General features: G+C 42.1%; 1 protein-coding gene across 1 annotated transcript; it reads left to right on the forward strand.

Moving 5' to 3' along the window:
* The first annotated feature begins 13,409 nt into the window (after nt 1-13,409).
* Nucleotides 13,410-16,007, forward strand: LOC125490430. Its single transcript, XM_048629617.1, has one exon. It carries the CDS (start codon nt 13,410-13,412, stop codon nt 16,005-16,007), a length of 2,598 nt encoding a protein of 865 aa, XP_048485574.1.
* Nucleotides 16,008-16,376: the final 369 nt, after the last annotated feature.

The raw sequence follows: 16,376 nt of genomic DNA on the forward strand, positions 1-16,376 counted from the left end.
GCGTTCTGGCCTTGTATAGTTTCAAAACACGCGCCGCCGCACGCGCGAAGGAAGCGGTGTATCAAGCCTGACGCAAAGTGCGTGTGACTAATTCTAATGGCGTGATATTGTCGTGATTGTACGTGAGACGGAGAATACCTCGTAGGGTCAAGTTATGGCGCCGTTGACTATTGTCGCTTAATTTTTTTATCAGTTTGTCTGTTTAAAATCATTTATGTTGTGGTATTTAGTAACACAACTAAGTGCTAAAGCGGAATTGTTGCTTACACTATAAAATAACACAGACTCAGGATGGCTTACCTAAACAATATTTTTGTAGAGCGTCAAACTTTTTATACTGATACGTGAACGATTCTTTTTTACGATTCTTTTAGGTGCTTTAAATCTTTCGAGGGTTGGATTTACCAAAATAAACAGTATTTAAACACATCGTTTCATGAAATTCGTATATTCGGTCGGTTAATTACCCGAAATGATTGAGACATTAGTAGGATTCAACAGCAAAGCTGGTATAATGTAATGTCGAATTCAATCTCAGATCGGTTGTGGTATTCAAATGAACAATTAAAATGTAAATTAGCTCATTCTGGCACGCCTGAGACCAGATAATGTAATAAAAAAAACTAAAAAATTGTCTGACTGGTTCGTCTTTTTTCTTTTGTTTTACCGTGAAGGTGTTTGAAACTACAAAACGAATAATATTGCTCTATTATGTTTACTTTTTAGACGGATCTTAAGCATTGAACTCTTATTATTATTAATTTTATTATAGCCCTATATAAATAGAATTATCGTATAAGTACGAATACATACTTCACTGTTGTTTTTTCTAAAAAAAACATTAATTTGATTATATTATGTAGATAGAACAAACATAACATCTGCGGTTTATCTCCACATAGTAAATATATTGTAACAATACCTTTATAACTGTATACCAAGTATCTACCTATTTAGATTAGAAAGTACTCTAATTAAGTTCATAAAACTGTTTACTACACAGCGCCAACATGCCTGGAATACCAACGAGCGACCCAACCCACGTTGCCTTATCGCCAACACCCTTCCATTGAAATCCTCGTACAATATGTCATAATTATTTAATTAATGCAACTCCACCCCGACTATCTACAGGCTTCATGATTTAAACACACCTTTACACAGACCACTTTACAAATTCATGCTACTCGGTCGAATTTCTACCCTATCTTGCAAGGTATAAAGATTGGTAGCACTCTAGAAATAAGCACCAAACTAGACGTCACAAATTTGGTCCTTCTCCAGCTAACCACAGAATACTTGTAGAAACTAATGCAGAAGGCTACCTTTTCATACTGGGCTCTCATGGAATTGTGTACTATCTGTGGTACATCTATACAGGGTGTTGCAAAAAACCTGGGAGTCTCTCTGAACAACTTTTGTTCTATACATTTTGAAAAAGATTGAAAAAAAAGTTTTTCCATAATAACTTTCTTGGTCACGTGACTTTTACTATACTATTGACTACTCGTATTGTAGTACTACTATTCTAGTAGTCAGCACCCTGTATTAAGTATATTTATTTATATCGATCAGATTGCATGTCTACGGTGGGTTTGTAACATAGGGTGAGTGTGAATCCCGCCTACATTTACAGGCATTATTGTCTGTTTCATTACGTACGATTGTACTCCCACATTGTCAATATTTCATTTGTTATTTGATGCACTGTAATTGCTAATTTCCTTTTCATCTCTTGCGATATCATTAAAATAAGCACTTACTGTTACAGCTTGATTGGGTTAAGATAATTACTGAATGGACTTAAGAACTTCATTTCAGCCGACCTATTTCTCTTGATAGTTAAGTCATAAAAAGGTTAGTGTCAATAATTTTGCTTACACATCTACGCCTATAAAGTTTGTAAGTCATTATGCTGTAATTGTAAAATTGAGTAGTTATGGTACTCTGCTCTTATAATTGCAAGGATTCGAGATAAAATACTCCCGACAGACTAATACGGGGCAACATGTGATTTGCTCCTGTACAATTAGGGTTCCACTTCGAATGAAGTCATAATTTCTGACAACTGCCTTTACTTGGTAACACTTTGTAACATTCGACTCTTACTTTAGCTACTTAAGAGATGTGGCAATTACCACCGTACACTGTTAACGAATTTATTAAAAGCTTAACGCAGTAAACACTCTATGCATATTAAAATAAAACTAAAGTGAATACATAGGTTTGGTACTTTACTACAAAGTAATGTCGATCCTGAAGGAGCGAAAAGAGATGGCCAAATCTGACCTACTTTGCAGCCACCACATCAGTATAATATGTTTCATCAATGGCTGCTCTAGCGGGTCATGGCGCCATAGAGAAATGGCCATTGTCCTTTAATTTCAAATGTTTTAAACTTAAAAAATGCCAGAAAAAATGAGATTTCAAGAAACTTTCATACAGTCGAATTTTAAATAAATAATTATAGGTTCTGATAACTTTAAAACTAGAATTTGTGCCTTAAGAATCGACATAATTATCATCGTTAATCCACTTTTTTATTCCTTATTTCAAGAACCCCGCTACAATTGAAACAAAATCCATCTTTACATTAAATTATCCACGACTTTCAAGTTCGGGCGAAATTTATTCGCTGGAGGAGTAATTGTTACACGGTCTGTGCAAGGCCATAGAAGTAATGGCTCGGCTTGTTCTCAGAGATAGCATCGCTCCGTCTTCTGGACAGGGTGCAATGGAAACACACGCCCGAGTTGTAAGGGGGAGAGTCTTTAGCTTGTACTTCATTGTGATGATAGAAAATAATACTTCGAATGCATATTTACCGCTAAGCTGCGCTCCTTGGCTGCTTCCTCGAAAAAAAGATAGCATTAAAGAAACAAATAAATTCCAGATTAAATAAATAAATGCTGTCCGCAGAAATAGAAAAATCCAATGAACCTGTAGCGGCAAGCTACGATATTTTACGTAATTCCGTCCTTGCATATTTGCCAACTCGGAGTCCATTTTTATCCTGCCGATGCTGCACTTCTGCCTTCCGTAATTGGTTGAAGTTATCTCCATCATTACATCTCGACTCTTCGCTTTTTTACTCTCTTTATTTCTCTCTTTCTACCTCGGCTTTCGTTTGTTTTTTATTCAATTATTTTTAATGCTCGCTGCTCATATCTTACCCGGTGAGGCAAAGGAAAATTAAACTGAATTCTATAAAATTTGCTGAACGGCGTCGCTTTCACTTCGTCATACCAAGTAGCCGTGTTTATAAGCTGCGATACTGATCCAGATAAAACGTCCATTTTTCTTTTGTTAGCCCGTTCCGAGACGTTATCCTTAAGGACACGACATAATTCATACAGTATCGGTACAACGGATCGGTATTTCACTAAATGAACGCGTTCGGAGCCGCTCGATATTTATAGCGGTGGTGGACATAATTTAATAAACAAAGCAGGCCCCAGCAGACATTTTAATGCCACCCCGGGCACTCGATCTGATAATGCATCATAACTGGTTGCCAGCCTTGGGAGATAGCATTGTAAAGGACTGGTACCACTTCGTTACTCGCTCCCGGTAAATGTTAGCCGCGAGTGCTATCGTTAAGCAAAACCCTATCTGCCTTCTGCCTATTAATAATATTATACACAGCAATATCTGATAACGCATATTATATACCCAATGCGTTCATAGGTTTATAGGTATTTTCGCCTGACATCAAACGTTTTGAAATTATGCGTAGAACGAGCATGAATTTATCCGAACCGCTTGTAAATTCTCTAATTTATCGCGGGCATTAATAATGTCTATTTATTCTTGGAATTTTATTAGAGCATCTGAAAGGCAAATGTGAATAAAATAAGCCGATTGGGCGTACCGTTAAGCTTTTAAAATCGATAATTCATTGAGGAATGTTTGTATTGTTGTTTCATTTGACGTAATCGCCTCGATTGCATAACGTTTAACAATAGGCGTACTTAGACAGTGAACTTGATTCAGATAATCAGCATTCCTCGGTATCGGGAGGCAGCGTCATGACAAATGACTGGCACGTCATGACGTCACACATCTGACAGCGGCGCTCGAGATTCGAATCGTCCGAGTACAATAACCGAAAAAGTATAAACATTTACATTGAGCCGCTTTCGTGCAGAGAATGGGAAGTATCGGGGCTCAATTTTAGACTTATCTATCGGGTGCTTTGTTTCCTTGACAGGTGCATTAGTGTGCTATCATACAACAATTAAATGCATCGATCGTGCCACGTCACAGTGAGTCGGTGAAATCGTGAACGAAGGTAGGGTCACTCTATATGACGAAAAACTAAGGAGCGCTGTTGCACGAGCCACAACTTCCTTGTTGTATTTACGAACGATGATTGCACTTCGTTCGTTCGCTTTTCATCACTATAGAGTAACCTTCTTGGGGTGGCGGAGCGCGTGCGCAGAACCAGGAATTCATACTTGTATTACAATATTATACCTACATAAAGGTACCTCTATCTTTATTTTTACTGTTTTGTATGTTAGCTTCATGTTTTGAATTGTATGTATTGTATATGAAAGACAATTGAATACTTAATAGAGAAAGAAAAATTTATTCTTAAATTCCGTAATTCCTACGGTCTTTCTTACCTACTTTTAATACGAACTAGTATTTCACTAAAAATAATATTTTCCTACTGAACCCTAGAAGAAGATATACCCGCAGGGTGCACAGTATCATATCGGCTCTGATCGGCTCTCTTCGGTTTGATTAAGGAATTCCTTTGTTTCACAACTTTGGGCACGCGAGGATATTTACAGTCAGCATAAAAAATTTATTAGTGCTAACCGTTTTATCCTGAGACTCATATGGAGGAAAGATATATATGTACTTACAAACAATTTCAGTAAGTTAAGTCACCCGTCAGTATATTATAAAATTAGATTACCTACTTATTTTTATTTGCTCTGAGGTGGCTCTGAGGCGTAATTCTTTTGCTAACTGTACATACTACATGACCCAGGAGTTTTAGTTCCCAAAACAGGATCGCTTGAGCAGCGCATGGTAAGACCATTTTGGGAGAGTAGCCCGTCTTTATTCAAAAACGTTTATAAATTATTTCTTTCATTATTAATTTAAGGATTCCGTTTCAAAACTTTTGAGTAAAATTATTTGTTATTATTTTTTTTTAATTAGACATTATAGCTCTGGATAAAATTTATAGGTACAGCTGTTAAACAAATATGGAATAAATTTAGCACGAAACGGCGCTCTAAATTACTATAAAATTTGTGAACTTGCATACTAAACGGGAAATAATACCAAATTGAAGGCAAAAGGTCAAGAATTTATTGTGCCGAATCTTCTAATGATTAAACTCATTTACACACGGGTAATACCGTAAGGCGCTGCTTATAAAGTCATTTAGATGTAAATGTAAAAATAAAATGCGATTAAAATATTTACTTCTCGTATTTTAAAAGTGGAAAATCTACCTGAGGCAATATTATGTCATCCCATAAACTTTCAACTATTTGTTTTAAATTAATTAGGACGCAAAAGTTTTACATTTTAAGTAAATAGCATGTATACCTATTACCTAATATATATTAAAATAAACTTTTTTTATGTAACAAAAGTTAAAATCACATCACAATGCTTTTTTATATTATTATCGATCGAGATCGAAATTAATATTTTAAACGTAGTGTTCTTACTATACGGAACACATAAAGTTACCCTATTTACTTACATAATGTTATCTAGAAACTAAGCCAAGTCAAGGCCAAGGCTGGCTGATAGATAAGTCGCCTATTAAAAAGTAATATTTTTTTCTTACCCAATTTAAGTCTCCCTCAGTCAGTATTCAAAATAGTTTTATAGATTTTAAATGTTAGTTTACAGTAAGCAGCAGTAAAAATACACTAAAACAGTCATAGCTAACTCTGATTGTTGCTACAAAGTGGGATGAGTTTTATGAAGTATAAACTTGAATTTTATCTAAATGGGCTTTGACTCTTTGCTTATTATACAACTATTTTAATTAGTACTATTCATGAGTTTCAAATCTATTTTGTGAATTGGAATTGGATATTAAATTCACACAACTCACTTGATATAATTCTTATTAAAACTTTAGACTACATCTCTACTCTTTTTAAATAAACAAATATTTTTAATGAGTTGACATTCTTACTTTCTTACATACTTGCTTGTAGTTTGAAATTGTAAGCAAACTTATAACACCTAAAGGGCTAAAAATAGCAATAGATCACCCCACTTAGATGACATGTTAGTGGTGTGTATTCAAACATTCTTAAACTGCGTGCCCAGTTTCACACCTGAGTCCACATAAGTTTTACTCCACTCAAGAATATAAATAAGTAGGACATAATTTAAAAACATTCGGTACTTACTTATCATTTAAAAATATCCTATATCCAATGTTTACCACCAATAATCCAGTACTATTGCTCTAACATTCCCAGGACTTGGTCTCATTCGCCCGATATGGTTGTAGCCCACACACGCCGACTTAAATACCATATTTATAGCTTATAGCTTACTTCTTCTGACCTTTGCTGCTGCGTCTAAATAAGGTCTCGAGTTGTGTTCGATATTTCGTGTGCCCTGACCACTGGCATTGGCCTGACTCGGGGCTTTGGTTTCACTATAGTAATATAACAGCTACTTCTGGTTTGATAAAAATATTAAGGATAAGAATAAACTTAATAGATTAATTTGTTTCTTTTTTACCATACTATTAAATATTCATAAAAACAACAGTAGGTATTTCTATAATTTTATTAAGGTATGCTGTAAGGTATACTACAGCATTATTCTGTGCATAGCATAGAATTTAAATGTTTTTGGGTGACGTAATGATGGACGCCTTGTGTGGCCAATTTCAACATCCTTGTAGTCCAAGCAGAAAAAATACATGTTCGATAGATACTACTTATAGATTATTCGAAAGGGTATTTACTAAAGAAACAAAATTTAAAAGTTAAAGTGAAGGTAAAACAAACTAGAGCCGCAAATTGAGAAAAAAAAAAAAAAAACTTCCGTTTGAAAGCATTTTCCCCAAAAATGCCACGTTTCACTCCCTCTTCATTCCTAATTCATTTTTTTAGAAACTACCTCCCAATACCCAGTACCTAGAATATAAGCCGTTTCCGACGGAAACAACATTAATAGGTTATTCTAATATGTAGTGGATCAAATTAGAAAGAACCGTTGTGCCCGTACTAACAATATGGAGCTAAAGGAACTGCAATAAGCAGTGCATGAACACACAACATTGTATATAATTATACAGCGTACACTAAATTCAATTTCATAAAATGTAGACGAACTGCTGTGTAAACATAAACTCTTATTACTTTATTACACTACTTTACTGTCATAAACACTTTGAAAATATTGAATTATTGCTCATGTCAATATTATAGGTACTACTGAAACCGTCTGAACTTTGCAACAATAACAAGTGACATAAAAAAAAGTTTAGTGCAACAATTTAGGGTTATTTTTTTCAATGACTTGGTACTTGGTACTGTTCTTTATACCTTGAATATAGCTAGTTATTGTTTAAAACTATTTTTTACTTATTAAAAAGTTAGTGTTGTCCGACTCTATTATATTATGTTAAGTGAAAAAAAACGTGCTTTGTTCATTTGTTTGCACCTGAGCTTTTGAGTAAAGGCCCCAGCAGTTACATACAGTACAGTTGATGGAATAATAAGGCTTAAATTATGTTTTCGTGGATCAGTTTGTAATTTACAACTCACTTCCCCGATGTTAATCACTGTAATCTTTGATTTTTGCAAGATTGTAACACAAAGTCACCGAATACCACTTATTTGCATACAGTTACCTGGGTACAGCGGGGTCACTCTAACGAAAAAAATACGCAATCGGCACGCACAAGATAGAGTCGTGGTTAGTAGCTGCAGTTTTGTTTTTTTGAAGTTTCAATTTGGAGAATGACCCCCGGTGCGTGCTGAGGCCTACTTGTTATGGTAATGGAATGGTATTCTGTCTTCAATAAGCTGTATTATGCAGATACTGAAATAAAAGCCCATTCGGATACGTCTTGGCACTTCAACTTAGCTGGATAATGGTGTTAAGGCTCATTGTTTTGTTTTTAGTACGTTATCTTATTTGGCATTGCTTAATTTAAATTAATTTATTTAAAAAAAAAATATTTTCCTAAACTACTATCCTACTTACGACGACCGAAAGGCGTAGTGGTTAGTGACCCTGACTACTGAGCCGAAGGTCCCGGGTTCGATTCCCGGCTGGGGCAGATATTTGTTTAAACACAGATATTTGTTCTCGGGTCTTGGATGTGCCCGTAAAATCACAATAGGCCCGTCCCCTATTACATTGGGACTAATATAACACTGGCGTGTGGGTGCAGCAATGCACCTCTGCCTACACCGGGAGTACATTAGTACAAGGTCTGAGTGTTTGTAAAAATAAAATATACCTACTTTTAAAATCCTCTGTCTTGAATTTATGACTGAAGTTCATTTGTAATAAACAGATAAATATTGATTGGAAAACTAAACCGGATACTGGCACATGTCTAGTATTATACTAAAACCCTAAGTTTACTTATTATTCACCTGTAAACCATCCGGTAATTGGTATTTTATGCCAGCATTAGAGGGCAGCACTTGTCGTTAACAATAAAAGCCGAAAGAAAGTGTACGATACGACGATTGGAGTAACATCGCTACTAAAAGTTTAATGTATGTGTGGCGGGCGTGTGATGTGTGCTTGTATTGAACCGACTGGAAGCTCCTATAATACCTGCAATATCGGGTCAATAGGAAATATTGACCGATAACCGTTGGGGTAGACGAGTTCTCGAGTGGAGACCACGAACAGGCAAACGCAGCGTGGGACGCCCTCCTGCCGCTGGACTGACGACCTTAGGCGGGTAGCCGGTAGTGGTTGGATGAGGAAGGCCGAGGACCGAGTGTTGTGGCGCTCCTTGGGAGAGGCCTATGTCCAGCAGTGGATGATTATTGGCTGATGATGATGAGGAAATATTAACCCGATACAACGTAAGTTTTCCTTGTTGTACTTATAAGTTTACTATACTATTGACTATTTTACGACGCGGGAGGAATTTCTGATATCAGCGAAGTAAATGTAACTTATTTTCAAAGCAGTATTGAGGCTTCATTAAGTAGGAAACTTGACATCTAGATTTTAAATGTGTAGGTATACCCTAAGTGTATGTACCTACGCATTACGCCTACGTACGATACGGCTGTAATTATTTAGGTACTTATTACACACGTCAAAATACAACACGATTTTACCTGAAACAAACAGTGGCCTGAGAGATCACAGAAATAAAATTCACCCATTACAACTTAGTTGCCGTTTTACTGTTTACGTGATTCTTGAAAGCTACCCACTACAGTGGGGTTACTCTATACTGACGAAAAACTTACGAACGAGAGCAGTTATGCAATCAGCACGTTTAATACAACGAGATAGAGTCGTGGCTCGCACAGCAGCGCTCTGAAACTTAAATTTTCGTATTATAGAGTAACCCCTCGGAGCTCTCTGTAAATGCTCTTGACTGTCAATAAACGTTCCCCGCTACTCTACTATTCGACGTTTTAGTGGTTCCGCGCCTTTATAAATGTCTTCTTTCCTGGAATCCGCTTTAGTAAATGCTTTTGTCTTGTGTGAGAATTGCCACTTCCATGGAAGACAAACGTAATGCTTGCAGTGTTGAGTCCATGAGAAAAACCACCAGGTAGGTACTAGGTACACAGAGCGGTGGTAGCTCAGTCGGGTAAGCGCCCGCTTCTCACGCCAGAGATGCGGGTTCGAATCCCGGCGCTGACATGTACCAATGAGTTCTTTTCTGAATTTAAGTACAATGTATACCATCGCTCTTACGGTGAAGGAAAACATCGTGAGGAAACCTGCATATCTTGATTTAGCACATCTAGATATGTGAACCCACCAACCCGCAGTGGACCAGCGTGGTGGGGAAATGGTCCAAGCTTAGGAAGGCAGTTTAGACCTTGGGGATATGCACAAAGGTTCCATTCGAGAGAGCCAGGTGCAGGTACTGTTACCCCCACAGAGAATAGAATAGAATACTAGGTATTTAAAAGTTGCTCTGATCGTTTTTACCTGGGCTTCAACTGTAAGGGCCGGTTTCGCGATAATCGGTTCGATCAAAACAAGGGATTATTAGTTCATCAATTATACGTCATCTTGATATTAAATTCTTGACAGATGTGTCAAAAGTCAACAACTAATCCCTGTTTATGCTCTAACCCACTATTGCGAAATTGGCACTAAGCCTAGTAAATTTCATTAAATTACAGATGTCAATAGTTCATGCTCATGAGTTCATGGCACGATTTTTTGGCCTGGCCGGGTATCAAACCCGTCCACTCAATATTGATTTAATAATACCTAGTACTAACTTCTATAGAATATCCGGTGTTTATGAGACATAACTATGTATTAAATTAAATGGATGCAAAATAGCTTTTGCGGAACTAAATCCCGTCAAGCTTCCTTATCAACCATTATACCCACTGTCTCCATAACACAAATAATACCTGTTGCTAATATGGGGGTCTGAACCTTTAGGACCAATAAAAGCTCTCAACTGACACAATAAACAAAAGAAAATATGAATCGATATTATTGTGGGTGAAACTAAAAGGTACTCGGGTTTAAGCGTGGGACGGCAGAAATGGTACTTGATGAAGACTACACAAGTGATGGGACCAGATGCGACGGTTCTATGAAATAGTGCAAATGCTCAAGACTTCTTCTCTTTGTACATTTATAAGTAGGCACGCTGAGAACATTGTTTGTACTCACGTCGTCACTGATTTTGGTCATAATAATAGAATAGAATAGAATAAATCTTTATTCAAAGAAAACAACTTATGTTATTACATACATGAATATCAGGTTTATTTGGACTCCAACATGGCTATTTGATCCACCATAAACGTTACTATGCACGAGGTTGGGCAAATAAATCTTAGGCGAAAATACATAATATATCAAAACAGAACACAACAATTTAACACCCAAGATCAGAAATAAAAAAATATCGTTCACAGGTATCGAACCTGGACCCTCAGCATACCAGATAGAGTTAGGCCTGGGTCTCCTATTTACACCGCAGGTCGCGTCCAGCGTCACGCCGTAGGCCGTGTCACGATGCTCACTATAGAAATGTACTGATGCGGTCTCCCTCACACGCCGACGTTGGCGCGTAGACGTAGTGAGAATCGTGACGCGGCCTACGGCGGTGACACTTGACGCGACCTACGGAGTAAATAGGAGACCCCGGCCTTACTAACCAGTGCGCCATCCCGTCGTCCGTCACGAGTCACATCTGCTCTGTACTGAGTCTATAAGCCCTGGAACCAAATACACCGTCCCTATATGAGACACTGTATCATTTGCAATTACATGTTATTGTGCCTTTATCCTGTTTAATGTACCTACGCCAGGCTCGTCGTATTCGTAAGAATCTAGTATTGTAAGTAAAATAGGCTGACGGCTCTGGAAGCATGATATATGTACTGTTCACGACGAAATACCTAGGTTAAGAACAATAGAATAAGTCTAGTTTAGGAATAACATGTATCATAGAATAGTCTCGTAATCATAGTTTGTAAGTTGTAAATACTTTGATATTATTGGTTGAGTTAGGTATCTCACCTAGTCAGCTATCGGTTGCGTGACTAATTCTGAGTACTTAAGAAGGGTCATTTTGGTACGCAAATTGTCATTCAGAAAACAGAAGCGGAACAATAAACAACTAAGAAAACTGAAGAAGACTTTCAAAATACAGTCCACCCCCAACATTGGTCCTTCGAACCGGATCAGAAGAAACATCGAACCTTCGAGAAGCCAGATAAGAGGAAGAAATTGGCAGACCTACTGAACAGTGGTCTATCGAAGAGCCGAAAACGGGAATAAAGGACGAACATGCCGGTTACTAGAAGCCACAGTAGCCGGAAGGAAGAGTCCAGTACCGCCGAATCAAGCACGGTCTGCACGAGCAACACCACGACGACTATGGGAAGCGGTGTGACTGAGACATCCGCCACGACCACGTCTGCGGCGAACGCAAGCGCTACCGGATCAAAGCGCCCTGCGACGCCGCCACCTCGAGACACGAGCGTGGTCACTGTGGTGCGTCAAGTCACATCGCAGCCAGCTACCTTACGGCCCCGGTCACATCACTCCAAAGCCTCCCGCAAGAGATTCCTCGCGGAATTGGAGGCTAGGGAGCTGTTGGCCGAGGCGCAAAAGAAGGAAGCACAAGCCGCCGCCGAACTAGCGAAGGTGAGGCTCATGCGGATACAAGCGGAGGACTCGTCCGACGAGGAAGATGAAGACATCGAGCGCATCGAGCAGTGGGTGCAGGAGCAATCCTCTAAGCCGCCGCCCCCTGCTCTCGCTCTCACAGCGGGCCAGGCAAGAGGCTCGTCCCCCGTGAGGGGCCAGACACAGGTCCCTCCCACCCCGTGGATACCTACGGAACCGCCACGGGTCGTCGAGGCGCCGCAGTATGAAGAGCGCGCGCATCCCGCACGTCAGCAAGAAAAGTCGTCGAGTGAAGACGTCACGCAGCTCGCCGCACTATTGAAGAGTGTGCTGAGCGGCTGCGGCTACAGAGAGCCGCCACGGTATATTCAAGATCTACCTACGTTCAACGGGAACAGCAGCGAGTGGCTACCGTTTCGTGGGGCCTACCATGAAACCGAGAAGTACTTCACGAAGATAGAAAACGTCGCCCGCCTGAGAAAAAGCCTGCGTGGGGCCGCCCTCGAAGCCGTCAGCTGTTTACTAATCAGCGATCCGAACCCTGTCGTCATTATCCAGGGCTTGGAACGACGGTTCGGGCGGCCAGAAGCACTCATACTCAACGAGCTCGACAAAGTGAAGAAACTACCGAAGTTAGCTGAGAGCCCACGTGACCTATGCATCTTCGCAAGCAAGCTGGCCAACATCGTGGCTACGATCGAAGCACTGAAGAAACCGCACTTCCTCTACAACCCGGAGACCGAGCGCACTGTAATCGAGAAGCTCACACCGATTCTTCGTGACAAATGGTACGAGTACAACTTCACGCATCATGGTGAAGAAGCGAACCTGAAGAAGCTCTCTACCTACCTGAACCACGAAGCGGACAAGTGCGGCCCATACGCCGCGCTCGAGCAGATCGACAACAGCGCACCTACACCCGTGAGTGCGAAGGAGAAAGCTGCGAAGAAGACGACGGAACGTACCTACGCCGCCGAGAACACGCACAAGCAAGAAGAGAACGGCTGCCCTATGTGCAAACAGGCTCACAAGTTACCTGAATGCACTAGAAGACGACTGACGAGCGCTGGGAAATAGCGAAGCAGAACAAGATGTGCTTCCGCTGCCTACGTAGCACGCATCGCCGCTACACATGCAAAGCGAAGCCCTGCGGTATCTCCGGCTGTAACCTGCGCCACCACAAGCTCCTACATCATGAAGCCGCGAAGAAAGAAGAGAAGCACGAAGAAGTCACCGCGTCCACGACAGAGAAGCCGACCGTCTCAGCGAACAAGAGCGAGCGCCGCCGCGCTTACTTGAAAATAGCGCCCGTGGTACTTACTGGCCCTCACTCCAGTATAGAAACCTACGCACTGTTCGACGAGGGAAGCACCATCACGATCATCGACGCGGGCGTGGCCAACTCTCTCGGTCTCGACGGCCCCACGGATCCGATGTGGGTGCAAGGAGTCAGCGGCAAAGAAGTTCGACACTCGAAGAGCAAGAAAGTCGACTTCACCATACGGGGCAAGCACACACAAGAAGAGTTCAAGCTTGAAGACGCACGCACAGTCAAGAAGCTCGACTTCATCACTCAGACGGTGAAGAAAGAAGAAGTCGATGACTGCAGCCACCTGAGCGACATTCAAGAAGAACTTGCCTACGAAGGGGCATCGCCGAAACTACTCATCGGCCAGGACAACTGGGACTTAATTGTCTCGAGGGAAGTCCGAGAAGGCCGCCGTGACCAGCCTGTGGCATCTCGCACACAGCTCGGCTGGGTACTGCACGGCTGCCGCACCACACAGAGCAAACCGATCAACTTCTGCGGGCACATCACGAGCGCGGTAGAGTCAATGGATAAAATGATGAAACACTGCTTCGAACTGGAGTCCCTGAGCATCGAAGCGAGAAAACCGACGACAGATCCAGAAGAACAAGCCATGAGAAAACTGGAAGAGGAAAGTCGCCGGCTGCCCGATGGTCGCTTCGAAACTCGGTTGTTATGGAAACGAGAAAATGAGAAAATACCTAACAACCGTCAAGACGCACTGAAACGACTCTGCAGCCTCGAACGCAAGCTCGACCGTGACCCAGAACTCAAGAAGAAATATGAAGAGTGCATGGAGAATATGCTGAAGTCCGGATACGCCGAGCCCGCCACCACACTCCCGACACAAGACAGAACGTGGTACCTGACGCACTTTGCCGTCTTCAACCCCAAGAAGAAGAAGATAAGACTGCTGCACGACGCCGAAGCGAAGTCACATGGACGCAGCCTGAACGACATGCTGCTGACCGGCCCCGACCTGCTTCAGTCACTTCCTGGGGTGGTCATGCGGTTCAGGCAGCATCCCTACGCGATCAGCGCGGATATCAAGGGGATGTTCATGCAGATACGCATCAAGGAGTGCGACAGAGACTCGCTGCGCTTCCCCTGGCGCGGCGACCGGCGGGAGGGTACACCAGACGAGTACCGCATGACGTCTGTCATCTTCGGCGAATCATCGTCACCGTGCACGGCACTGTTCATCATGAATAGAAACGCCAGAGACTTCGCCGACACGCACCCCGTGGCCGTCCGAGCAATTGAGAAGAACCACTACATGGACGACTACCTGCAAAGCTTCACGTCGGTGGGGGAGGCTCAGCACGTCACGAAGACAGTCGACGAGATACATCGACAAGCGGGCTTCGAACTACGCGGATGGGCATCGAACGAGCGACGAGTACTACGCCACCTCATGACCGACCCCGGGACAGCTACGATCGACATCGGCGGGAGCAAAATAGAGAAGGCACTCGGCCTCATGTGGCACGTACATGAAGACAATGTCGGCTTTCGTCTTAACACTCATAACACGCCGGCTGAGGTGCTACGAGTGGACCGTCCGCCGTCGAAACCGCCGCCCGCGGCGGCCTACTGGAGAATGCAACGAGCAGACGGCAGCGTGAAAGTCACACTGGCCATGGCGAAGAATAGAGTCGCACCAATCAAGCCTACGTCGATACCGCGGCTGGAACTACAGGCTGCGGTACTCGGAACTCGCATCTCGAACAAAATTCGATCGGAACACGATTATGAAGATATCACGAGAAGAGTGTTCCGGAGCGACTCGCGGACGGTGCTGGCGTGGATACGAGCTGAGCCACGCACATTCAAGACCTTCGTCGCACACATGCTCGCTGTAATCGAAGAATGTACCAAGAAAAGCGAGTGGAGATGGGTACCTACAGCCGAAAATGTCGCCGATGACGCAACTCGAGCCACGCCGCACGACTTCGACCGGCCAGAGTTCCTGCGGCATTCTGAAGAACACTGGCCCACGGAGAACAAGGAACCAGTACCCAAGACCGGCGAGGAAAAGGAGAGCTGCACCGTCGTGTCGCTCGGACACACGTGGAAGAATGCACGAAAGCAGGAGAGCACGACAGCACTGGAGGCAAGCTCAACAGGGGGCAGAGGTGGATGCAGGAGTACCTACCGCTACTCCAACACCGGCGGGAGCCACACAGCACCGGCAGCCAACCGAAGATCGGCGACCTGGTCATCGTGTGCGACTCCAAAAAACAGCGCAACACCTGGCCCCGAGGACCAGTCACAGCTGTCTACCCAGCGAAGGACCACATCGTGCGGATCGTCGACACCACTACGAGAAACGGGCACGTGCTGCGTCGACCAACGAAGAGGATCGTCGTGCTGCCAGTAGAATCGCAAGATAGCGACGGCGGGAGAATGTTCACGACGAAATACCTAGGTTAAGAACAATAGAATAAGTCTAGTTTAGGAATAACATGTATCATAGAATAGTCTCGTAATCATAGTTTGTAAGTTGTAAATACTTTGATATTATTGGTTGAGTTAGGTATCTCACCTAGTCAGCTATCGGTTGCGTGACTAATTCTGAGTACTTAAGTAGGGTCATTTTGGTACGCAAATTGTCATTCAGAAAACAGAAGCGGAACAATAAACAACTAAGAAAACTGAAGAAGACTTTCAAAATACAGTCCACCCCCAACAAGTACATATGTAGTAAATGGCAAAGTTGCGACTGCTTTTATTACTATATGAAAGAAAG

This window comes from Plutella xylostella, chromosome 23 (genome assembly GCF_932276165.1).
Source record: "Plutella xylostella chromosome 23, ilPluXylo3.1, whole genome shotgun sequence".
NCBI classification, from domain to species: Eukaryota; Metazoa; Arthropoda; class Insecta; order Lepidoptera; family Plutellidae; genus Plutella; species Plutella xylostella.

Excerpts from the sequence above, each read along its gene's own strand:
- LOC125490430 (XM_048629617.1), top strand. The coding sequence starts at position 13,410 with ATGTGCTTCCGCTGCCTACGTAGCACGCATCGCCGCTACACATGCAAA.